Here is a 25,530-nt window from a genome sequence, read left to right as displayed (position 1 = left end):
CCACCCTACCCAAGATGGCCACCATCATATAGTGTGGTTTCCGACCATTCTTGTTCTGTAAATTCCAATGAGTTTATCACGAGTAGATGTTCAATTCATATGAAGTGGGAGGCCAGGCAGGGAATTCATGTTTGTTCGTACGTTTGCTGCCAAACGGATTTGAAATCTCACGTTGTCAACGGCAGACAAGACTTTGAAGGCTTTCTAATAGCAATTACTTTAAATTGAAGTAAATAACAGTAATTTAATTATTATTATTTTTTTTTAAAGTGGTATCACTACAATATTGGGAATGCCCGATACCATAAAGTGTTGGTAAGGTATTGGGAGACAAAAAAGTAGCGATGCAACACTAAAAATATTAACAATATTTTATGGCAAGTGACAAATAATTTTAAAAACATTAATCAAATGAAGACCAGGCGTCCACTTAAGTGGACATCAAATTTTGGGTGAAGTAAGCCACAATATTAAGATTTGGTAAACTAGTAGTCTACAAATCAAAGGCATGTTGAAAATATTGGTGAAATGTAGTGATCAAGGACAGCACCTATTGTGTCACATGCACTTGCATCCCTTATAATGAAAATCAAAACAAAAAAGACACCATTAGGAGAAGACTACACCACAAAAAGTCTGTTTGGAATTGTAGGCAGAGGTTTCTAACCTGTGTGTGTGGACATTGCGTTCAGGTTGGAGGTAAAACATGTCCGTCCTCTTCAACGCTGTTGGGGGGCTATTGAGAGGTGAGAAAGAGATATTAAGATTTTACCTTACTGGGAAAAGTAGTATACAGCCAAAGTATGTGAAATGAACAAATATAAGTAAATGTATGTATTGAAAATTGAAAGGATTTATGAACCTTGACCTTTGAAAACCAGTCTAGTATTTTCATTGTGCCATGGAAAAAGACCAACTTAGTAGAAGCAAGATGTCCCGATCTGATACTCAGTATCGGCGCCCGATATGACTATTCTTGGAGTATCGGACAGTATAGGACTTAGACACAAGATCGAATCCGATCCAGTAGTCGTGTGTGTTTTCAGTACTATCATGTTTAGGCTGTTGTAAATCAAACCACCAGACAACCTTTTCCACTGAGTGGGGCAACAGTTATTCAGAAACTAATGTCAGTAACAGATCATTTGTGTAATATGGTAAACAAAGCATTTCTTGACTTTGATGCAAACAAAGTGATTTACCATTTACTGAGTGAGTTGCCACCAAACAGGCTTCAGGGAGAGGATGAAGAGACGCGCAACTTACATGTTATATAAGCAGTATTAAACTGGATAGGTGCAAATCACTATTCTAAGTCATTGTGAATATATTTTTTTCCAGATTTGTTTTCAGTAACTATTATTGGAGGTCACAGAAAAGTAAATTTCTTATTTTTGGATAGTAAAACGTACAGAATTATTAGACAAGATTAATTTATAAACGTCCAAAACTATTTTTTTATGATGAGGAAATATTAACTATTTAGCTTCCAAGAAGTGGTGGGTCTAAGATCTACACCGGTGTTGAAAATGTACTTTTCATGCTGGCCATGTTTTTTTATTGTAATGAAGAAAACTGACACCTCTTATTTGAAAATCTTGCAATCTTTGTTCATATTACCGTATTTTCACGACTATAAGGTGCACATAAGTCTTAAATTTTCTCCAAAATAGACAGGGCGCCTTGTAATCCAGTGTGCTTTATATATGGACCAATACTAAAATTGTTATCACGATAAAATAAAATAAATCAGTCGATAGGGTACACTATCCTCTACAGCTCTCACAACTACGGCAAGCAGCCCCCGACTCTACTATTTTCCCCGTAGAAAAAGTACTGCGCAGGATTGCTGGGATATGTAGTTCTTTTGTCAATACACCCAATGGATTGTGGCCTGTATACATCGACATCAACACAGCTTGACGAAGCATGGAAAGCAGCGTTGGAAAAGTTACGCTAGCTACTATTTGCGAATGGATTGTGGCCGCCTGGACGGACGTATAAAACTCAGCTTTTTCGATGACTCATTTGGACAATTGTTCAATTCGGATACAGAAAATGAGGACTTTGATGGATTTGTGGGTGATGATGACGCGAGTACATTGTAAAATGGCTAAATAAAGTACAACTGAACTCAGTTTTGCTTCCGTTGCCTTTTTAAAAACGTGTTTTTTCGCGTATGTTTAAGCTGGTGTATGTTTTCCCATGCCTGGCTGCGTCTATAAAAACGGTACGTCCTTTGTGTGTGTAAAATACAGAAATAGCACTCGTTATTGACACTGCGGCTAAAAATACGATGCGCCATATAGTCGTGAAAATACGGTACGTAATTATTTTGTCTTTGGAATACTGCAATGGTTTTATACCTTTTTTCCAAAGTGCTAATATGAACAGGAATTCATTCGTGAATTTGAATTTAGTGCTGGGAATGTTGTTTGGTATAATTGATGTGTTTGAGGCTTACCATCTCGAGAGATAGAACTCATAGAGTCTGACTGGACAGTGCAGCGGATTAATAACATTTTCTTCCATCTCCATATCAACAACTGCCTTTTCTTGCTTTTTTTTCACTCGCTCTGAAACAATAACCAGTGATCAAGTGGAATCATTCGAGGGAATGGAAACAAATGTCTAAATTTTGTTTAAAAGTGTTACACTTACCCGTCTCCCCACGTCCGGGCAATGCAATGCTTTGCTGGTATTTGAGGTAGATGACTTTTCCTGCTCGACTGCAGTGTTTGGTGTGCAAACTGAAGTTGGCGAAAGAGAGGCTTTGGTGCTGCGCCACAGTGGTGAAGTGGAAGTTCTTGGTGTAGAAGAAGAGAAGTGTGTTGAGCAACACGATGGGCGAGTAGGCACCCAGCTGCTTACACTCCCACAGGAAGGACTCCTCGACTCGAGAGGACATTGGGCTACCTGGAAGAGATAATTGGGATTTTGTTCAATGTGTACACAAGATCTTATAAAATCGATCAAATGCCGTGGAATTAAATCAAACTGTGGGAGCAAATATCACGGTATTTGTTATCAGTATCCAAATTCAAAAAAACTTTCATAAAAATGTCAAAATGTGCGCTGAAACTTGTAAGCACTGTAGCCTCCTTAAAGAAGGCCCGAAGAAGAACGTCTGGGCGCCGAAAAAAAAATGGCCGGCCAAATTACAGTCATACCTCTACTTACGAAACTAATTGGTTCCAGAACTTTTTTCGTAATTTGAAAATTTCGTAAGTAGACGTGTACTTTATATGTAAATTCTCTAATTCGTTCCACACTCCTCACAACTACCAACTAAACCCTTAAAAATATTTCAGTCCACTGTCGCGCATTTGCAGCACAATCCAAATTGCAAGCAGACAATTGATTCGCTCAGTTCAGGACAGTAGATTGTAATAAAAATAGCTTACATACCATTGGGCAGCTGCTTAGGTTTCCAGAGTCGAAGCATCGCAGAGATCTCTAATGCAAACTGGCTGTACAGCTCATCGGTAAAAATGTTCTCTATGCGGCCCTTCGAGAAGAGATACTGCTTGCACAAACGAAAAAAAAAGGCAAACAAAATACAAAAGGTCAGGATCAAGGGAAACGCTATCATCAAGCTTGGAATTAATCCACGTACCTGTTGTATCCCTAGGCAGAGGTAGAAAATGCTGTCAGGGCTGTAGGCTTCACCGTTTGGCCTGCGCACTTCTTTTACAAAGCGAGACAGAGCATAGCTCAGCTCAGCAGAATCACACTGAAGAATCTCCTCTTTAACAACCACTGGATTGGCTAACAAAGGAAAAGACCCCCAAAAAATCAACATCGATGTACAATCAAAGGAAGAGTTTTAAAAAAAAGCTTTTTTGCTCACATCTTTTAGAATGCGCATTGTGTAGCTGCACCCAGCATTTCCATGCTTTAACACCATACATGTAGTTCAATTCGAAGTTGACTGTCGTCAAGGCAGCGCTGTTGTCTACTGGGCCTGTTCGCCTTCGACCCTATCTCAACAGAAATGGTGAGTTTATAGTAAGATGATTACAAAGAGAATATTCAGGAACAGATGTTGATTGCTTAACTTCAAAAAACTTTTAGGATACATTTTTATGTGATTCTCAATGTGAATTTTTAGCTGAAGCTGGCTGAAATTAGAAAATGAAATAAAAACAACCTAATCTAAGTTCTAAAACAGCAGTCCGCAAAAAAAATAAAAGGGAAACTAAGCCAAAAATGTATTTTTTGTGTGTAAAGAATGTGTTTTTTGGTTCCACGACTTAAATTATTAGTGAATACTGAATTTGGTTTATTATAATGAGCACAATGATTTTTCTAAGAGGAAAATTAATGTCAAAGGCATTGTTGAATTTCAGTTGAGGCCAATAGGTGATTTGTATTTTTACCCAATCATTTGATTCATCATTTAAAAAATATTATAGAAAGCTGATAGGAGAGTACATTACAATATGGCACGGTCATTTTTGAAATCTTACCCGCTTCCGACCAGAAAACCCTTCTCGTGGTCTCTTCACGCCTCGTTGAGGGGTTGACGTCTTTAGATCTGACCGATCTTGAAAAACAATGACATTTTTTTATTGGTTATTTTAAAAAAATTAACAGTGAATAGTAAAGTAAATTGCCCTGAACAAGAATGAGATGGAATGTAAGGACAAAGAAGCAAAGCCAGTTATTCATGTTGTCTCGCAAATCGTACTTAGCCCATCACAGACCAAATGATGTGGTGGTTTTAGCAAATTTTAGCAAATTTAACGGAGCAATAACTTTAATTTGGAAATATTTTTATGATGTGTAAATATTACAGTTACCATGGAAAAAAAGATGACGCTACAGTTATTGACCAGATTTGACTTTGATAATAGGCTGTATACAATAATCAATCTATTTTTATAATGAGTGTCATTTCCTGACTCCAGTTATTTAATATACGCAAACATTATTTTCCTTACTGTAATGAACCTAGTTGTTGGTCTAACCCAAGGGTGTCAGACTCGGGTTGGTTTGTGGGCCGCTTTAACATCAACTTGATTTCATGTGGGCCGGACCATTTTAGATATAATATTCAGATTTTTTTTTATTATAAATGGATTAAAAGAACTGGATTAAAATCCCTGAATATTCAGTTTTTATAGATCTAAAACAATGTTTATTTTAGCTTTTTTATATATATATTTTTTTAGATTTTACAAAATGATTTTTGAACTAAAAACACAGAAAAAAAATATTAAAAAATTACAATTATTGATTTAAAAGGGGGAAAAAAATCAGGAAATTCAATATACATCTATACTCTTCATTTCAATTTGATCCTAAAACAGAAAGTCGGCACTCATGATTTACTTTACCGGTCCACACAAAATGATGCGGCGGGCCAGATTTGGCCCCCGGGCCACCACTTTGACACATATGGTCTAACCCAATTAGCATGAATTAACAAATCCCAATTATCAAACCACAGTGTAAATCAGCGTTGTGGCACTGTATGTTATTGTGGGCAAAACGTCTTTCGCAAAGTGGCATATGTAAATGTACATTAAACTATGGAGCACTGTGAATAGTTTGAAATCTTTGCAAATAGTTTGATTATATTTCAATGTACCCCATTGTTACATTTACTTCAACTGAGATTGCAAATGCAACCCTGAAATGACTTTTAATTTAATGGAATCACTCAACAAATCAAAACTTTTCTGTCTCACCCATTGGAAAGTCATTCTCCAAATCAGCCATTGGAGAAGAGGGGGGCTGCTGTTCTGGAGTGATGGTGTCTGAGGGTTCACTTGTTGATTTTTGCGCCTGGCTTTTACGGGTGGAACGTGTTGACTCTTTTGTCGTTGTTGGAGGAGGAACTTTGGTTTGTACCGTGTTTGGGATGTCCTTAACTTGTACGATTGCTGGAGTGACCACTTCGGATGCTATAAAATACCATTGGAAAAACGTAGCACAATATGAGCCCCAGTGGTGGTGTCACAAATTAAAGATTTTATGGGAATACGTTAAAAATCGGGTATCAATATCAGAAAACAACACAGCTATATCTACTAAATCAAGGGTGTCAGACTCGGGTTGGTTCACGGGCCGCTTTAACGTCAACTCGATTTCATGTGGGCCGGACCATTTTAGATATAATAGTTAGATTTTTATTAATAAATGGATTAAATGAACTGGATTAAAGGCCCTGAATATTCAGTTTTTTATAAATCTAAAACAATGTTTATTTTAGCTTTTTTTAAATTATTTTTTATATATAGATTCGCTTTCGTTTTTGAATTGTCATGGGGACTCAGTTTTGTAGCACATTGAAAACGAGTATCACCAAAATAAATTGATATAAATCTCACCCGTTGGAATGTCATGCCCCGACTCAGTCATTTGAGCGGTCTGAACCGGTTGTTCAACAGTGATGGAGTCTTGTTCTTCACTTGTTGTTGGTTCAGCCTTCACCTTGCGTTTACGTGTGGAACGAACTGGTACTTTTTTCCTTGATAAAATAACTGAAGGGAGAATTTGGGTTTGTGCTGGATTTGGATTCTCTTCAACTTGCTGGATTGTTGGTACTTTTTTCCTTGTTAAAATAACTGGAGGAGGAATTTGGGTTTGTGCTGGGTTTGGATTCTCTTCAACTTTCTGGATTGTTGTTACTTTTTTCCTTGATAAAATAACTGAAGCAGGAATTAGGGTTTGTGCTGGGTTTGAATTCTCTTCAACTTGCTGGATTGTTGACATCACCACTTCTGGCGCTTTAGTTTTACTCTGATCTGTAAAATACCATGGAAAAAACATACAATGTTCATTGCTTCATTGTTGCCATCCTACAGCAAAATGAATAGCAAGAAATAAAGTATCACTATCAGAAAGAAGCTGTAATGGTACTACCAATGTTACCGACATTGGAAAAAAAAAATTACAAAAAAAAAGTACTTTTGAGTGAAATACACTATTTTCATCTGGCAAACCCTGCTTTTTTACTATTATGTTGTGTACAAATATGTAATTTAACTCGGTGTCATTGCTGGTGATTGTTGTCCAATCATGTAACACTTTTCCTCTTTCTGTTGTGAATTTCAATGAGTTTGTCACTAGTAGATGTGCAATCCATTTGAAGTGGGAGGGTGGCAGCAAATGAATGAACATTCGCTGGCAGGAATCCCAGTTTAAATGGATTGGGTGTCTAGCACCACTTATTAGCCAATGATGATGACCCCCCATTTTTAAAAAAGAAATATGAAAAGAATGAACACATGAATACAGTAATCCCTTGAATATCGCAGTTAATGTAGAGCAGACTTGGCTGCGCTTATTCGAAATCGCGAAGTAGGGTCACTCCTACTATAACTACATTTTTTTGTATATCTTCAGTGCTGAGTCTTAGTAGCAGGCGGAAGACAGGGGAGAAGCTTCCGCTTACGATTTTCAGCGTGGATTTTCACTTTAAAAAAAAAAAAATACCAGAACAAAAATCGCGAAAAGGTGATTTCGCGATAATTGAGGGAAAACTTTACTGTTGACCTTCTTTTCTGCGCTTTTCATATTGTGTTCTGTTTTAAATAATGCCCTATAGGCCATTTTTTCATAGCATTGTTCTAAATGCATACTTTTCCAGAAACCCATCCAGAACACCAATAATAATTTGAATTGGACAACAAAGTGAAAGTCAGTAAATCAGCATCAACATCTCAAACTCACCAAGTGTTAAGACGTTATCCAAATCAGTTACTAGAGAAGGAGCAGCGATGGTATCTTTGAGGTCACTTGTTGGTTTGGCCTTCAGCTTGCATTTACGTGAGGAACGATTTCCTTGTTTTTTCTTCACTAAAGTTATTGGAAGAATAATTTTTGTTTGGGATCTGTTTGGACTCTCCTCAACTTGAGGTATTGTTGGAGTTTCTACCTCTGATGTTGCACTTTCATCCTTTGCTGTAAAGTACCATTGGAAAAACATTGTGTTAAGTGCTTCATTGCTGCTATCACACATTAACGAGTGACCAGTAATAATATCAGAAAACAACTCTAATGAGCTTCCCAATGTTAGCCACAGTAAAAAATAAGAAACATTTCTGAAATGATTCTGACTAAAGTCTAAAAATGCTACAGAATTCTTGTATTTCACATTGTTAAACACGAACACCAAGCATGAATAATTTTGAATCCTGACAGAACTCAAACATATCTCACCTAAAGGGACTTCATGCTCCAAATTAGTCATTGGAGAAAAAGGAGGTTCTTCATCAGCAGTGATGCCGTCTTTGTTATCACCTGTTGGTTGAGCTTTCAGCTTGCGTTTAAGTGATGTACGAGTAGCCATTTTTTTACTTGCTAAAGTTTTCGGGGGAAGAATTTTGGCTTGTTCCGCATTTGGACTCTCATCCTGGTTGATTGGTGTCTTGACCACTTTTGATATTGTATTTTCATCCTGACCTGTAAAATTCCATTGGAAAAAAATATAGGAAATACTATTTTATATACTAAAAAGCTAGAGGTAAACTGAGTTTAACTCCACTCAGTCTCCAAATAATTAATAACACACACAAAAAGAACTATAAATTCATTAGGTGTACTCAGTAGGCATCATTTTCAGGAGTGGTTAACAGATGATTTGCTACATGTCACGATACAAAACCAAATGAGACATTTCATTTTGCAGCAGTGACAATCATCATCAACAATTCTTATCTCATTTGCATCTCACCCATTGGAAGTGAGGGAGATTGTTGATCACCAGTGCTTGTGTCTTGGGGGTCACTTGTTGGTTTAGTCCTCAGCTTGCGTGTACAGGGGGAAGGACTTGCCACTTTTTTCCTTGCTAAGGTTATCGGAGGAAGAATTTTGTTTTGTGCTGCGTCTGAAGTCTCCTCGACTTGGGTGATTTTTGGTTTGACCACTACTGATGTTTGACTTTCATCCTGACCTGTATAAAGCAAAAAAACATTATCTTAACCCTTTTATACACAAATTCTGATTTTTGGGGGGGGAAACTCATGAAAAGGGATTATTGCCATCAATGACATGCGAAGGGTTAAATACGATGGGAAAAAAATCTGCAGATTATTTTTAAAAATTCTCAGATTTCTGTGGTTTTATATGAAAGCCAAGTGATAATCTTTGAGAATAAGAAAAAAAGGTAGATTTTTGCAGCCATCTTTGCTTTTAGAAAAAAATGATTACACTTCAACTAACGTCAAACTACTTATTTGAAGTTGCACCTGAGGTTTAACCGTTAACTTTTTTTAAAGTTGAAATGTCAAGTTCTAGCTTTTTTTCCTCCGTTTGGTGAATTTTGGGTGAAAACTTTTGTCTGAATAATATCCATAAAGCCCAAAACTCAGGGTTGTCTCATAGAGACATTTGACAATCAGAAAATAGCGTTTCTCACTACGTTTGTAACCCATTTTATAATACAATAACACGTTTTGGACATTACGGATGTTTTTTGTGAGGATAAGGAGTACATCAAATGAATGACTATCTATATTAATACAATTTCAAATATATATATATTTGAAATTGTATTAATATAGATAGTCATTCATTTTCTGTACTCATTATCCTCACATGGGCTGCGGGGGTGCTGGAGCCTGTCCTGATTTCGGGCACCGGGGTGGGGGGAAATGGTGGCCAGCCAATCACACGGCACAAGGAGACGGACAGACATTAACGCTCACACTCATAGGTAGGGGCAATTTAGAGTGTTCAACCAGCCTGTCCTGCATTTTTGGGATGTGGGAGAAAACCCACGCAAGCCCAGGGAGAACATGCAAACTCCACACAGTGAGGACCGACAACCTTAGAACTGTGAGGGCAACACGCTAACCACTCGGCCGCCAGTCCACCCCTAATCTACATATTTATCTATAATTATGCAAAAATATAGAACATGAAACCATTATTGTTAATTATACAACAATTGCAATTTAAATAAATAATGACTTCAAACATTTAAAGTGGTAAAGGCCTTAAGGATCAACTTTTGAATAGCTGTCCACTGTCCCTGTTCCTGAAAGGGTTAAGTGCTAAAATGTTGTGTTCAACAATAAAAAATATGAGAGTGAGAGGGAAAAACAGGGTATATACATTTGGGAATTCACCTCTACTGGGTTTACCAATATTATCCACTGAAAAAAAAAACATTTGATAAATGCTTCCAATAAAATAATATGTTCATATACGAACTACTGTATAATACAGACGTTTTTTGTGACTAGAGTTGAGCAGGGGGTGTGCAACAAAGAAAAAAAAATCAGCCAAACTCAGTTATTCAACGGTTGACTGGAATTGTGCCACTTTCCTAATCTATACATTTAAAAAATTATACATTTTCATTTGAAAAGAAACTGACCTGACTATTCTTTTGTCTTTATCAATGTCGGTCGGTTTTTAGTGACAATGAGCATCAACAACTATGAAAGCTTATTCATAACTCACCCAATGGAATGCCATCCTCACAATTACTCATTTGTAAAGAGGGAGAATGTTGTTCAGCAGTGACGGTGCCTTGGTGCTCACTTGGTGTTGACTTTGCCTTCCGCTTACGTTTTCGTGAGTAATGATTTGTCTCTTTTTTCCTTGCTAATGTTAATGGGCGAAGAATTTTGGTTTGTGCATTGTTTGGACTCTCCTCGGCTTCAGCAATTGTTGGATTTTCCATTTCTGATGTACTTTTACTGTGACCTGAATAATAAAATTGGAAAAACATACATTAACTCACGGGTTACCCTTGACTATGAGATGTCGATGGTACAGAATCATGATCATTCTTAGTTAACACCATCATACATTAAAGGCGAAAATTAAGTTTATGAGTTTCAGAAAACAATTCTAGTTATACCAATGAAAAACATAAACACACACACACACACACACACATACATATATACATACACATTCCCATACACATTCACACACATACATATATACATACACATACACATTCACACACATACATATATACATACACATACACATTCACACACATACACACACACACACACACACATATATATATAAAATAAAATGCGTGAAAAAAATTAAACCTTCCAAAAATAATACAACCTGTAACAAACTGATGAAAAGATAAAAAATAGATACATTTAAATATATTTTGTAACCTCACATAGCTTAATTATTTGGCTGATCTGTTTTGGCGATCGAATGATCACTTCAAGCTGCTCCTAGTAAAATTGGATTGGACATCTGTTGCTGTCAATGATTGTTTTTGATCATTTTACCTCCTTTACACATAACACATTGTGAACTAGGCTGGCAATAACCGAGTTAAGCTAATTGTCACTTTGAAAAGAACTCAACTCTAGTTACCACTGTCCCTGAAAGGGTCAAATGACCCAGCCAAAAAAGAAAATCTCAGAAATTCCCCTAACAAATGAATGGACAGATCCCAAAGATAATGTATGTTGAATTAGTCATTCAGAAAATCACCTGTGCTGGAATCTTCACAAGCCATCTGGCGTTCAGGCTCCACTTTCCAAACACCATACTGGACAGGGTCAGCTGTCTCTCTATCCAAAGCATCGGGTTGCACTTCAGCAGCAGCTTTTGGAGGTTTGCACAATGGTGGCACACAAATAGGTAGACGAACTATGGGTGTGAGTTGTTTAGAGTTGTCTAAATGGTCCTTCTTTTCAAAACCTGAATCTGTTTGGACCGCTGTATCAACTACATCTTTACTACTTGGCAAGGGAACCTTTGCAGCAACCATGGGCTCTGTCTGGACAGCGAGATCTTTCACATCTTTAATTTGTGACGCAGCCTTTGTATTATTCTGCACTTCAGTCACTAATACCAAAGGATCTAACTGGATGGCTACATCTTTTCTCTGCGGTGGTGCGATAACGGGGACTGGAACAAGGGGTACGTCTCCCTGATCTAGGGAGACCTCAGCATTACTTTGATCTTTAGTTCCATCGTTCCAAGGATCCCATTGCGTGGCTGCATCTCTCACTTCTTTACATTGTGGTGGTATAACAATGGGCACTGGAAGCTGAAAAGAAATAATTAAGTAAAGATATTGATGTGCAGGCAACACTTCAAAATAGAGATGCACTGAAAATTCGGTGGACAAAAATTTTCATCCGAAATTTGATTTAAAAAGTGGTTTTGGTTTCAGTTCCATCAATGGAATAACATGATCGAAATCGAAAGGTGTATTGACACCAACAAATATCTCGGTAGCTTACACTTCTATTGGTATTACAGGTAACGTCTGGGGAATGAGGAAGGAACAGTATATTTTTGCAAATAAAAGCATTAAGAATTCATAATTCAAATAATTGGCTAAATTGTGTGTCATATACAGACGCTCCCCTACTTACGAACGAGTTAGGTTCCGAGCGATTGTTCATAAGTTGAATTTGTTTGTAAGTTGATTCAGTGCTATATTTTGCATTATAATTTATGTTTAAGGCCTATATAAGTATATTGAAGGTTTATATAACTGCATTTGTATGTTTAAGGCTTGTATAAGTAACACACATTGGTTTGTACTGAAAAAAACATTTAATAAAATGGAGAGAATATGTACAGTACTGTATAGAGAGAGAGAGAGAGATTTATGTATTAGAAACTGGCCGAAAGAAGCGATCTAACGACGATTGCACAGTTTTCTACTTTTTTTCATCATAAATGATGCGGTAGCACTGTATGGCATCATTCAATTGATTTGCAAACTTTGTGCAATGTTCAATATTTGGGTCCTGCTGCTCGATCTTTCTGTTTATAAATGGTACTGACGGTCGAACGATTCAAGTTGTATGGCCGTGAAACGCTCACCACTCTCACGCGCATCAAGCTTCGTTATTATTGCCACTCGTTTCAAATGAAATGGCTTGCCTCTTCCTTGCAACTCCCTCAATAGAAGCCTTTCGCTTTTTACCAACCATATTCAATAATGGATGCACGAGATATTTAATGATACAAATGAAAAAGGTTCTTTGCGCACTGGAGATACGTTCACGCACTTCCGCATTGCAACGAAGAAGGTAGATGCTGGGTAAGCTGAGCCCTCACAGCGCCAGGCGTATTAGCGGCGGAAAGAAGCACTACTCGGAAAAAAATACAAAATCGAACTTACGAACATTTGGAGCCTATCCCAGCTAACGACGGCAGGTATGAATAATAATCGATATCAGCCAAGAATTTCTATTTTAGTGCATCCCAACATCTCATCATTAAAATGTTACAATTTGCTAAACAATGAAACTTACAGTTATAGGCAAAGCCATTGGAACAGGTGTGTGCTGGGAATACATGTTCATGGGCACAGGGATAAAGACGGGCACAGGAACTGGCACCATTAACACCTTCACTTTGTCCCCCTGTATCGAGCAGTTTGCTGAAGGTGGTGATGGAGCTAGAAGTGAGAGCATAAGAAAATATCAAATCACAAATATCAAATGGAATGACTCCCCGCAACTCCGTCGTGTAGTAATGTCTCTAGTCGCAACTCCCTCTTTGTAATGTCTCTGCGAGCACTTGGCGGAGCGTTGCATTTTTTCAGTGTTTTTCCCCCCCGTTAGTCAGTGTATACTATATACTACTTATATACTCGGGTGTTGTGAGGACATTTGCGTGCATCATTTTGGGAATATTTTGAAGGCAATACAAACTCAAACAACCCTCAATATTGACTGAAAGTCAGTGTGGAGGCGGGGCAAATAGAGCCAACCCAGGAGAAGGTATCAAAATGTCAAACAAAATTAGAATACAATTTTAGTGTTAGGTCTGCATCGTAATCCAAGTTCATTTAAATTTGTTTTTTTGTTTGCTATTTTACCAGCACGTTGCCGTGCAAAAAGCCCCCCCCACCTCTCTCTCTCCCCCTTCGAAATCCGTATAATTTTAGTACTATTAATTACATTTTAGTAATATTAAACCACTAGTTGTGTGTTACTTTGTTAATAGATGGCAGATTTGAACAAATAAAACATTTTTTCCAATCCAATATCCTGTTTTTTGTGTTTTTTCAGAGGGATGGAACAAATTAATTTGTTTTTAGTTCATTTCAAATGGGAAACGTTCGTTTGAGTTACGAAAAAATCGAAATACGAGCTCAGTCCCGAAACGAATTAAGCTCGTATCTCGAGGTACCATTGTACTTAATTGCTTAGGTATATTAGCTTTGGTCAGTTCACAACATTGCCTTTTAAAGCTATGTAAACAAGTTTTGATTACACAAAAGCTTATGCTAGAGTATAATATATAGAGAAAACTAAGAGAAATGTATTTTACTGACAGTAATAATCCAGTTTCACTTTCAACTTATGTATACATGTAATTTAGTACATTACAAAGAATCTACTTTTAACCTTAAAGTAAATGACATCAATAGCTAATTACACTCATACTCAAACATTTTTCCACAAACAGTTTGTGTATGCATCTACATAGAGTGTGAATACTTTTATTAGCGGTGTTGCATTTACAGAAGTCTGCTTTCTAGAAAGGAAAAATATATAACTTACTCACTTGGAGTTTCAAAGGCTATGGCTTGCAATTACTGCTTAAATTGTCTATTGTAATGCACCTATTTTCATTATCTAGTCATTCGCAAAATAGCAGGTAGGTAATATCGGTGTAAAACACTCACCCGTTTCTTGGTCCGTCTTCAGCTTTTTAACAGCTTTTTCACAGCCATATGACATAGAATCATCTACTTGGAAAGAGGGAGGTGTGTAACATTGCTCCAGTAAGTTAAATACATTCATTGGTTATTGTACACGGGATGCCTTTAACTAATTTATTTAAAACCTCCTGAGACCAATGGGCAACAAAATTTGTAAATATGGCTTATAAACCAAATGGTATCCTTTTGTAATTACCTGAAGAAACTGTAGATGGTGTGAGAAGCTGGCATGAGCTTTCTTGATCCACTGTGAAAGGCCGGCAAAGAACGGACTTATTCTTCATTTGACGTCGATAGGATGGGGGCCCGCGCATGGCATCGGTTTGAGTACTAGCCTGTGTATTTCAGCACCAAAAACAAAAATTGAAAGTTTTTGTGTTATGTTCTTTCTCACAGAATACTCATTATACGTAGAACATGTAATAACATACATGATCAAGAATCTTGCCATCCAAGCTGGAGTTTGGTAGTCTTCCTGTAATTGCGGAGAAACAAAAAAGATTGAATGTGATCTGACAATGTATATAACAAGTGTGTGTGGACCGTAAATAGATAAAAATTAAACATTCATTTGTAGCTACCACCATAACATGTATCAACATGTGAATTACTTGAACTAACCAGTGAGAGCAATATCCGATGGGACACTGGGCTGAGTTGCAGAACCATTTGCAAGTGACACGACATCAGCTATGACAGGGTTAGCTTTTGAAGACTGCTGAGGCTGGGCTGGAGCTGGAATAAAAGCGACCAAAAAATAAATAAAATAAAATAAATCAAGCCTCTAAGACTAAACAAAACATTACTGCAACACAAACCAAGTAAGCGAAAATCAATTAAGAATTTTGAAGCAATGCTGATCAAGCATATCATCTCCTCTCACATCTCTCTATATAATTTAACCTTAAAAAATGATGCCTTCAATTATTATTTAGGGGGGCCTCTGGGGTTCATGGAAAGTCTTGCACGCATTAACTGGAATTGAATTGAATGCTTTTATTGTCATTATACAAGTAGAATAAGATTTAAAGCTTTACCACGAAGTGCACAAATAATTATTTCTTACAGAGAATATCCATCCATGATGCGAGCACATTCTCGTTACAAGCTTGGTTGTGGAATGCATTGAGCATGTACCATTAGGGTTCACTGTATTTTCATCCATAATTCATTTTTCGTTCTCCTGATCCTACCACTCATATTTGGATCGACTTGTGACATTCCTATTCTGGCCCACTTGATGAAACACCAAAAATGTTGTAGCTGAAATAATGGGTTTCACCTTGGTATGGGCGACCATACAATAATCTAGATATACAATAAAACCATCAATAATATCAAGTAAAACAACTGAGGGGGACAGAAAGAACCTAAAGAGACATTTGCATCATTTGTTCTGTTGTAATGCAGCATTTTACAACTTTATCTAACAAGCCAATAATTTATCAGTCCTAAGACTGTAAAAAATCTAGCTCGAGGATCAGTGCATCTACATCCCTTGAATACCCAACAAATTTCAATTTCCCTCGGTGGTTAACGAAGGAATATATAATCTTAGTTGCGTGTCCTAAAGAAGTCCCTGTAAAGCGTTAACTGCGCCAAATCCAGATGTGGATATTCCAAATCTGACTAAAACACATGCCTTTTCGAGCTACAGTCAAAATAATAACATAAAAACCGAAAATTTCTTACCATGAGGTGGTTCTGCTCCAGTACCATTACTGTGGTGCCTTGATTCAAAATTTAGCGAGCAGTAGCCGAGCAAGCAGGTCAAGTTGCAAAAGTTCCGTACTGAACCCATGTACTGTAGCTTCTCATTTAAATAGCCCTGCTTCCTACAACTGTCACATCGACCCATCTGCACATCACAGAATAACAAAGTCAGACTTAATATTTGCTTATTTTCAATTAATGACTAGTTTAGCTAATAGAATTTGTCTTGTTTAAATTCTTGATTCATCCAAGGGCTGGTTTGGCAACATTTATTTTATGATGAATGCAGACCTCTCCTCCTTACCCCATAATAGAGTACAGTGTACTGGGACATGCAGAGGGGTTTACAAAACTCTTCCAGCTTGCCACCATAGTGACTATGCAACATCTTTTGACTAATGCTGAAGCAATAGCTGCAGGGACGGCACGGTGGGTCCTTATTACGAGCTGTGAGTGAAATTTTGAAGCTCTGTTTACATTCTGAAACACATAATTAAGGAGAGTTGACAGTGAACATTTAAGGTGAGTGAAATTTTGAAGCTCTGTTTACATTCTGAAACACATAATTAAGGAGAGTTGACAGTGAACATTTAAGGTCACAAGCAGTGTAAACTCGTTGGCATTGAAAACATGTATTGAAACAAGATTAATTTCTAAAATGGGTTCCCCAAAAATTCTAAAGAAAAATGCCGACTCACGTTTACTGCAGAAGAAAATGTCTTTTCCATTGTAGTGCATTGTGTCAAAAGGCATCTTGTCCTTATTACAAACCTCACACATTACCAAGATGTTGTTTTGTGTTTTATACAGGTCAAGGCATGTCATAGAGCAGAACAGATCTATCTTATCCTGTATGGGGGGGAAAAATGAAAGAATTAGAAATATTAAAAATAAAAATTCAAAAAGGGATTGAGGGAAGAACACTTGTCGTACTTGGTGGCCGAAAAGCAGCGGTTTGGTAAAGAAGAACTTGGTGCACTGATGACAGGACACTTTGGGGTCACCTCGTCCGCCCTCTCCCATTTTCATTGGCTGAGCAGCTGGTGTTCCGGGATGGTCTTGCCCAGGTGCAGAAGTTGAGGTCAAGCTGACTGGCGGAGGGACCAGCGGGGGCACTGAGCTGTTACTGCCATGGTGGCTGGAGTAGGGGGCTGACGATGGGAAATCCTGAGGAAAAGGGGGGACCGAGCTAGCTCTGGAGGAGGGCCCAAGTCGTGGCGCATCCCTTGGTGAAGACTTGCCATTAACAAGATCTGACCCAGTATGTCCAGTTTTCTGTTAAAGGCATGTATAAAAAAAGAATAAGAAATTGATTTTCTATCCTCACCACAAAATCTGACATGGTTCAGGATCCTTGTTTTAACTCTGTAGGTTTGCATTCTCTCTACACTTATTGGATGGTCGATTTTAGTCCTATATACAAGTTCTATTGTTTATAGTTGAAGGGACCTTACACTCAATGGAAAAATGAATACATTTTTGGATTGTGCAGATTGTGTAGTATAGACTTGTTAACAACCCTGGCAAATTTGGAGAAAAAAAACTAGTACACGTAATAAACCTTAAGTCATAAGGTAAGGCCGCTAGTACAAAGATGATGTAGGCGTGTCCATGCCGACTGTCAATCCTAATGACAATTGACCTTATTTTTCTTTTTTTGAGAACTAAATTCATTAAAGTCTCACTACTTTTATCCAGGAAGCATATTGCTTTTAGCCCATTGTAATAGTCATAGTCAGTGAAAGACAAGGATGATTTTTATGAAATTATGCAGCATCCTTACCCTGAAAGTAGACACACATTCATAGGAACAAAAGTTCCTTATGGTCCCGTCCACCATTGCCAAGTGAAATTGAGGAATAGCAACAGTTTTGCACAGACAGCATGGGAATGGAGACCCTGTGGAATGGAAAAAACATCTCATGTGAACATTGCAAAAATCATGAATTTAACTTTTCAATTATTATTTTTAGAGAACTACTGCATGTACACTTAAAAAAAACAATCTTTGTTCAGAAGTAATTTCAGTGTTCTTAAAAAAACAAGAATAATTTGACAATTTAGGGTGCATCCTGTTGTTGTTGTTTTTTTCAAAACAAGATTAACAAAACTCGAGATCGGCAGGTCTCGGTTTTGAAAAATAGGTGTTTGGCAAGGAAATGGTGAGTATTGAGTCCCTTCCTACCACTTAGTGTGTGTTGTAGTGGTCTGCTCATTTGCACACAAACGGGAGAACAGTAAAGTTGAACTCTTCCCTTCTCGTCTCGCTCCATGATGGTGACAGACACGATTGCAGGTTTGTGACATTTGGCACACTCAACTGTCCTCCTGCAGGACTGTTTGGAGAGGAAGCAATTAAACACAACCTTTCACAGTACAATTATTAGTGCTTGTGGGTTATCCCTTTGAATAAATTCAACCTACCTGTTTGTAAGTGGTGATGCAAGTCGGACCACAGAAGTTGAGCTCAGATTTTTCAAATGTAAGGGTATGATAGGAGTCTGAACTACTGTTACAGTAAAGTCCACAGCCGTCACAGCAGTTCATGGCTAACTGTCGCATCTTGCGCCAAGTTACAAAACAAGCGTCGCTGCAGAGTTTATGCAGACGGCCATGGTGGCTCACCTCATGTTCAATCTGGTGGAGATCATCAGAATCATTAAAACGTATCTCAATTAAGGGAAGAATACACTACAGTAAAGGGAATCGGCCTGCCATTCAGATTGAGATTAACTTGGCTAACTGACATGGAAAGCGTTCTCTTGCAATACAAGCTCATGTCATTGATTACCCGGGTGATGGTTCTGCACACACTACAAATAGCGCTGTCCTCCGGTTTCTCAGCGGGCATCTCCTGTGGCTTCTCATTCTTCTTCTCTGGCTGTTTGTCAACCAGTTTTTCAGGCGCTTTTTCAATTTTCTTTGCCTTGTGTCTAAAGATTGACAAACAGTGCTGCCCGCAAAAGTGCAAGTACGTGTTGTCCTCAGCTGGGATCGTTATTGTGTCCCGAGCGCGAAGGATTTCACTGCAAAAGGAGAAAGGCAAAGAAATAGGTTATAATCTTAGCGTAAACCAGCCAAGTAGCAAAGTGAAAGATAACAAATGATGCAGTATTGTCCACTCAATATTATGTCATTTAAAAAAGGGGAAGATTTGCTAGGCCATCTCCTCTGAACCCAATTTTTTCAAACTTTTACAAAACTATGTAAACTGCAGTATAACTTCCGTCCTTATCAATTCTATAAAATCTGTTGCCTTTGCCCCGTATAATATATTAACAAAATAAATCCTTCCATCCATCTGTTCGTTGTAAATAAAGTAGGTCCACCAAAACGTACCAGTTGCATAGAGAACATAACTGGTTCCCTTTGCCCTCTACCCTAGGGGGCAGATGTCCTGTCAGACAAATGGTCGAGCAGAAGAGTTGTGTTGAGCCTTTTCTTTGGAATGCTGTTTGACCTTTTAGCAGAATCTAAACACATTAACAAACCATGAAAAATAAGGCTGCTAGTAGTCTTTCATGTTGTAGAAAATGCTTTTGTGTGAGAAGTTGGAACAGCAGCTCGGATGTAATGGTACCTTCATGCAGCCACTGCAACGAACACTTCCAGGAATGGGGGGCACAGGGGGTCGAGGGCGTAGTTGTGTAAAGGCTGCAAGTGACGTGTGAATTGGAGCTGGAGGTCGGACAGAAAGGGGAGCTACCGCTTGGAGAACAGCACCTCTACCCTGAATAAAAATGGTTGTTTGTTGGGGAGGAACTGCAGTCAATTGATGAGCTGGAAAGAAGAAAGGAAAGGTTGATGAGGCAGGAAATATTAGCAAATGCTATTTTTATTTTTGTTTGGGCATTGCTGTCCACTTGGTGATCAAATATAATATTTAGAAAATGTTGATGTAAGACTTGTCCTGGAAAACAGCATTCAAACACGTCAGGACACAGCGGCTGAATGCTGTCGACTAGTGGAGAAAAGTAGAAGTCTAGTAACTTATTGTTGATTTCTACCAAAAACTCAGGTGTAACGATCGATTCAGAGGGATTTTGAATTGCTGTGAGAGTCAAGCGATGAAATATTGTGATATATCACTGAAACGATTTTTTAAACACTGTTACCCGCGACCATTGTGAAGACACGTGCAAAGGAAAATGAATGAATAAAATGTACACACTCACCCGTAGGTGGCACAAATGTGTTACCTCCGCCAACAGAGTAAACAGAGCTGATCCTGAGCTCATCCTAGAAACCATAAATAGAATTTAAGTGAGCGGTTGATTTTAAGAAGTAAATACATATATAGCACTGAACAAACCAGACCACGTCATTAAAAAAGTGATGCAGCTTTTTAAATCTCTGTGTTCTAATATTTTACCATTTTAAGAAGGAATAAGGAATTTCAAACTAACTTCATCTTTCCACATATTTAAGGAGGCTTCCCTGGATTCTTTGTGTAGTTAAAAATTAATGAATTGTGAACATTAATCTTAGGCCAATTTGCTACATACTACCTAGACATACATGGTTATGATGCAGAACAATGATGATATCTTCAAAGACAAAATAGTTATAGTCATTGGGCAGACCACTTCGCCTGCAGCAAATTGAAATATGGTGTGGCCATGAGTCCAGTGGTACCTCTACTTATGAATGATTCTACATAACAATATTCAGACAAATAATCAAAGAAATATTCAGGTTTCAAAAAGCCTTGATGGGAAATCCTTTGTTATGTTTTTTTTTTCTAATTGAGTTGCTTCTCCCAACACCTCGGTGGCCTCCCGTGAACTAGCAGAAAACTGAGTCTTCATAATGGCGGAACCAAGGTTAGCGCTCAGTAGAAGAGAGCCAGTTTGTGCAGGGTAGCGGCACCATGTCCAACAGGGGAGCATGGCGCCAGCCCGATCCAAAAACGGCGGTCTCTAGGCGGACACGAAAGTCGTCTGACAAAAAGCCCCTTTTCCTGCACTTTTTAATCTTCTCTAGACCATGGCTGATAAGGATCGGCCGGTGATGATTTCCTGATTTGTCTGCCATTGACCCTCGTTCATCACGGAGTTTTTTCTTGAGTTTGTCTGAGTGTGCATAACATAATTTAAAGTTGATGCATTGTGTTTACGTGCATTCGTATGTTTACTTTAGGGCCACTCGCGATAACAACCCAACCAATTGCGTTTCTTATTCATTTTAAATGGCATAATGAATCATTTTTATCCTTTTTCTTTTTTGCATACATATTTCTTACAAAATGTGTATAGTTTTCTCCCTTTTAAAGGGTTTAGGGGTAGTATTAAATATGTTGAAACAAATTTAGCTAATTCAATGTAACTTATGCTTCTTCTTACAAAAAATCCAAGTTACAAAACCACCTCTGGAACCAATTAGTTCATAAGTAGAGGTGCCACTGTATATTTGATTAAATGCTATTGGAAAAAGACATACAATAACACTATCCCACTTTTAGCTGAATTTGCGACTGCTCGGTACAATATAACTTTACAGGTACGAAACTTACCTCCTGATGTTCGAGTTCTTCTTTGATTTGCCTTGGGTTGCTCTGAGGCAATAAAGCAGCTTCATATCCCTCATCAATTGGTTCATCTTTAATGGTGATATTGGGGGACACCACAGGGTTCCTTTCTACCACAGGTGGGTGCTCAGACTGCTGACATGTAGAGAATGTAGAAACTTCATATGACTACAAAAATTCAAATTGACATTCAAGGGGAAAAAATGTTTTTAACTAGATGAATCTTTTTAGTAAACACCTCTATCACCACCACAAGTACTTTGAGTTTGATTTATTCAACAAGGAATAGCACATATTAATGATTATATTCATATTCATGTTAATGAACATATATATCTAAATATATAAGATTGTAGCCGAGGGCTAATTTCCATCTTTAGTCTCTTGTGTAGGTTGAAGATAAACGAACACGCGGACACACACAAGTAGCATAGTTGTAGACAACGTTGTGATCGCAATTTTGTTGGTCTAACAGCGGCTTTAAGTTTATTGGCGAGGAGGTTCAGAGACGGGAGTTCACATATGGTAATTTGTATTGAGTTCCAGGTATGTGAGGCACACACAGAGAAGGTGCTTTGGCTGAATGCACTCTTTTTGAAGGGAACTAGAAAGTCACCTCTAGAGCCAGCCCTTGTTGATGTGTTGGAATTTTTTGTACAAAATCTTGCAGTGGAGAAGGAGCTTTGTGATGTAAACTAAGCTGGCATCTGTATATTTAACAGATTAACAAATATTTCCAGTTTCTTTGGAAAGCACAAAAAAATCTCATTAAAAAAAATCTAATCTTATTTACTACCTAAATAATAACAACAAGCGTATTTATTATTTGACCCTTTAATGTGCGGGCCTATTTTGTCCGATTTTGCATGCCTCGGATGTTTCCTTTATATTACAACAAAAACAGACTTGTTTGCAATGGTTTGGTCACTTTTTAAGGACAACTTAACATGTCTCAACTGTTTTTAAATACATCACCAAAAATATCAACATTTCTGGCAAATAAAGACAAAAAAAATCTCGGAATTTGTTTGTCAAAACTATTAATAATGATTTTGTATTGACAACCAGAGATGTTTGAAGAACAGTTTTTAAGCTTGATAATATATCTTTAACATGTAAATATGTACATGTTGGCGAGGAATACATTTTACTCACCTCTATTTGCGCTTCTGTTTCTCTTGTCTGATTTACAATTCCCACATCTGAGAAGAATTAAAAAGTCATGTTATGAAGGGTAAGTTAGAACTTGATATTTTTCAATCTGTCAGGAAGAACCAAGAATATCACAGATGAGAGACATCGTTCAGGCCTATTGGGGCTCTTATAACTGTTGGAATTAATTACCGTGTTTCAATATAAAATGCCGAAAAATACAAGTTACGAAACCACATTTGGAACAAATTAATTTTCGTAAGTAGCGAGAGATACCACTGTATCGGATCAGGATTTGGTATCGAGAGATCCTCAAAACCAGGTGAGATATGCAAAAATATGTAAGCGGGACATATTAAAAGTCATGCTAGATTAAAAGTAAAGTGACACATACCTTGGCTGCTCTCAGGTGTGTTGTCCTTGGATGAGTGGGAAGTGTTTGCAGAACCACTAGTTGCTTCCCTCTCTACCTCCTCTTCTACTCCCCTAGGTTCCAAAGGTGAAGACTGTTCTTGCATTTTGTCACGTTTCTTTCTTGAATGACTCTTTTTGCCTTTTATTTTGTCATAGTCACCATCCTGCATTGACTCGGCTGGTATAGCAATGCGCCAGTCCTCGTCCACCTCTTCCTCGTCCTCCTCGTCTTCTTCAGGGCCAAATGAAGGAAGGCCATCCAGTGCATCATCAAATGCTGCCTCTCCAGTTCCTCCTCCACTTGGCCCCATGGTAAATGTGGAGCGTTGGTCCTTGGCAACGGAGGCTATGCGGGGGTATAATGATTCTTCGACCGCCTCACCAATCTTTTCTTCGTGCCTGCTACCACTGCTGTTGCTATTATCTTCTTCTAGCTGTTCCTCTTGTCCAGAAACTCGCCCTCCTGCCGGTGTTCCCTGTGGACCATCACTCTTAGAGGAGGTGTTGGAGCCCTGGGAAGAGTCGGCAAAGTTTCCCAGTCCCATTACCTGATCAAACACCCTGGACTGCTCCTGCTCATGCTGCGGAGAAAGAAAAAATGAAGAAATAATGATTTCAGAAAGGCGCACAACTATAACATTTAAATTACACATTCAACCAGGTGAAATGTACTCAATTTATATTATCTGGAATGTGTAAGCAATACAAAGCAACAAAAGGTCAGACATTGTGGAAATTACCCAAAATTGTCTGGGAAAATACGGCCAAAATATTGTGTGTTACATTAGCGTATCAAACTTTGTCAATATCACCAAACTATTGTAATAGAGTGATCAAGTCATGGGTACAAGAGACTTGACGTTTATGATTTTCCAATAGAGCCTTTCAATCTCTTTATGGAAGACAGACTCCATTCCTGATAGTCCAATGATCTTTACCCACTTCATTTTATGCTACACTCATAAAATTAAAATGTTTGATACGAAATCTATGGCCACTCTTAATTTGAAACCGAAAATCTCTTAAAGGTAAGCAACTGGGTTTCCTTACTTTCAAAAGTATGTTAAGATACTAAACTTGAATGTTAACCGTGGACTATAATATTAATCACAAAGCACACAAGTCAACTTAAACTCATTGTTGGAGACTTAATGTCACTGACGATCATGGGACGGAGGAACGGGTGGTTGACATCCAGGTTCCGAGCCAGTCTGCACTGCCCCATTAACTAGAATAAACCTATTCGCAAAGCCCTGTTGTCTTTGGTTGAAGTTTGTCAAAAATGAGCAGTAAAGAAACGGGTGCTGTTGTGGATTATGGGCTTCCAGAAACCTAAAGTGTGGGACTATAACCTGGCTCCTCATTTAGACCCACTCAAAAAATCCTGCAGGCTGACAATGTGAGAAAAAAAAAGGTTTTTGTTATTACATAGCAATTCAACCCTAAATAGTTCACAGTCTTTGCATATTTTCAGCAATTAATATATTTCACGAGTTTAGAAACACATCATGAACAACGCTAGACAGCCCCTTTAACTGATGATCAAAATAGTTCAATAGTCGTCAATTGATCAATTAAATGTGGCACTTCTATCTGCATTTTTATTGAATATCTAAAAACACATTGCACCAAAAATGTTAAGATATCCTACCACTGGTCCATCAAGCAGTTTAGGTGTCCAACAAGGCTGAAAACAAAAATGTTAAGGTATCCTACCACTGGTCCATCATGCAGTTTAACTGTCCAATAAGGATGAGGAACCTTTTTCCTTATGCAACATACATGTAATTAACATGTATTTAACACTGCATTGACGATGGGTGGAAGATGATAATCGTGACGTTGGCATAAATAGACATTTAGGCAAAATACCTAGGCTACGTTCATTGAATGTTTGGGAAGCATTTGATGTAAATGCATGGACGTTCCTGCATTTTTAACGCGAATGACGGTTTCAATGAAGTTATTTATGACATTGCCTTAAAATATAGACGTAATGACAGCACCAAAAAACGATCTAATCCATACAGTAGGTGTCAAATACTACAATGAATTGGATAGATTGCAGGCCTCACTTTGTCCCGTCTCTTACATT

General features: G+C 38.0%; 1 protein-coding gene and 1 long non-coding RNA gene across 5 annotated transcripts in view; one reads left to right on the top strand and one right to left on the bottom strand.

Annotated features, from left to right (window-relative positions):
• Positions 1-25,530, bottom strand: part of LOC144089881 (zinc finger MYM-type protein 4-like) — a 28,557-nt gene that overhangs the window by 2,359 nt on the left and 668 nt on the right. Inside the window, exons 2-35 of one of the 4 annotated variants that reach the window (XM_077621110.1) lie at positions 23,984-24,016; positions 23,416-23,911; positions 23,025-23,071; positions 21,855-22,004; positions 20,518-20,581; positions 19,923-20,122; positions 19,682-19,815; positions 19,134-19,368; positions 18,767-18,979; positions 18,528-18,678; positions 18,126-18,241; positions 17,276-17,617; positions 17,041-17,191; positions 16,647-16,822; positions 16,322-16,487; positions 15,251-15,364; positions 15,061-15,104; positions 14,826-14,964; positions 14,594-14,656; positions 13,212-13,357; positions 11,428-11,989; positions 10,417-10,662; positions 8,684-8,902; positions 8,170-8,412; positions 7,681-7,911; positions 6,336-6,752; positions 5,694-5,909; positions 4,470-4,546; positions 3,851-3,980; positions 3,617-3,768; positions 3,409-3,523; positions 2,662-2,916; positions 2,465-2,576; positions 668-736 (exon numbers count right to left, since the gene is read on the bottom strand). In XM_077621110.1, coding sequence (XP_077477236.1) covers positions 668-736; positions 2,465-2,576; positions 2,662-2,916; positions 3,409-3,523; positions 3,617-3,768; positions 3,851-3,980; positions 4,470-4,546; positions 5,694-5,909; positions 6,336-6,752; positions 7,681-7,911; positions 8,170-8,412; positions 8,684-8,902; positions 10,417-10,662; positions 11,428-11,989; positions 13,212-13,357; positions 14,594-14,656; positions 14,826-14,964; positions 15,061-15,104; positions 15,251-15,364; positions 16,322-16,487; positions 16,647-16,822; positions 17,041-17,191; positions 17,276-17,617; positions 18,126-18,241; positions 18,528-18,678; positions 18,767-18,979; positions 19,134-19,368; positions 19,682-19,815; positions 19,923-20,122; positions 20,518-20,581; positions 21,855-22,004; positions 23,025-23,071; positions 23,416-23,911; positions 23,984-24,016 — 6,224 coding nt within the window. Of the gene's footprint in view, positions 1-667; positions 737-2,464; positions 2,577-2,661; positions 2,917-3,408; positions 3,524-3,616; positions 3,769-3,850; positions 3,981-4,469; positions 4,547-5,693; positions 5,910-6,335; positions 6,753-7,680; positions 7,912-8,169; positions 8,413-8,683; positions 8,903-10,416; positions 10,663-11,427; positions 11,990-13,211; positions 13,358-14,593; positions 14,657-14,825; positions 14,965-15,060; positions 15,105-15,250; positions 15,365-16,321; positions 16,488-16,646; positions 16,823-17,040; positions 17,192-17,275; positions 17,618-18,125; positions 18,242-18,527; positions 18,679-18,766; positions 18,980-19,133; positions 19,369-19,681; positions 19,816-19,922; positions 20,123-20,517; positions 20,582-21,854; positions 22,005-23,024; positions 23,072-23,415; positions 24,017-25,530 lie in introns of all 4 variants that reach the window. The other 3 variants (XM_077621108.1, XM_077621109.1, XM_077621111.1) reach the window with 3 other exon arrangements.
• On the top strand, positions 550-24,669 carry LOC144089883 (uncharacterized). The gene is made up of 3 exons (XR_013305213.1): positions 550-746; positions 23,592-23,791; positions 23,870-24,669. It is a non-coding gene; the product is annotated as an uncharacterized LOC144089883 (long non-coding RNA).

This window comes from Stigmatopora argus, chromosome 15 (genome assembly GCF_051989625.1).
Source record: "Stigmatopora argus isolate UIUO_Sarg chromosome 15, RoL_Sarg_1.0, whole genome shotgun sequence".
Classification (NCBI taxonomy): domain Eukaryota; kingdom Metazoa; phylum Chordata; class Actinopteri; order Syngnathiformes; family Syngnathidae; genus Stigmatopora; species Stigmatopora argus.
The sequence above is the reverse complement of the archived record's forward strand: the minus strand, read 5'-3'. Positions and strand labels throughout refer to the sequence as shown.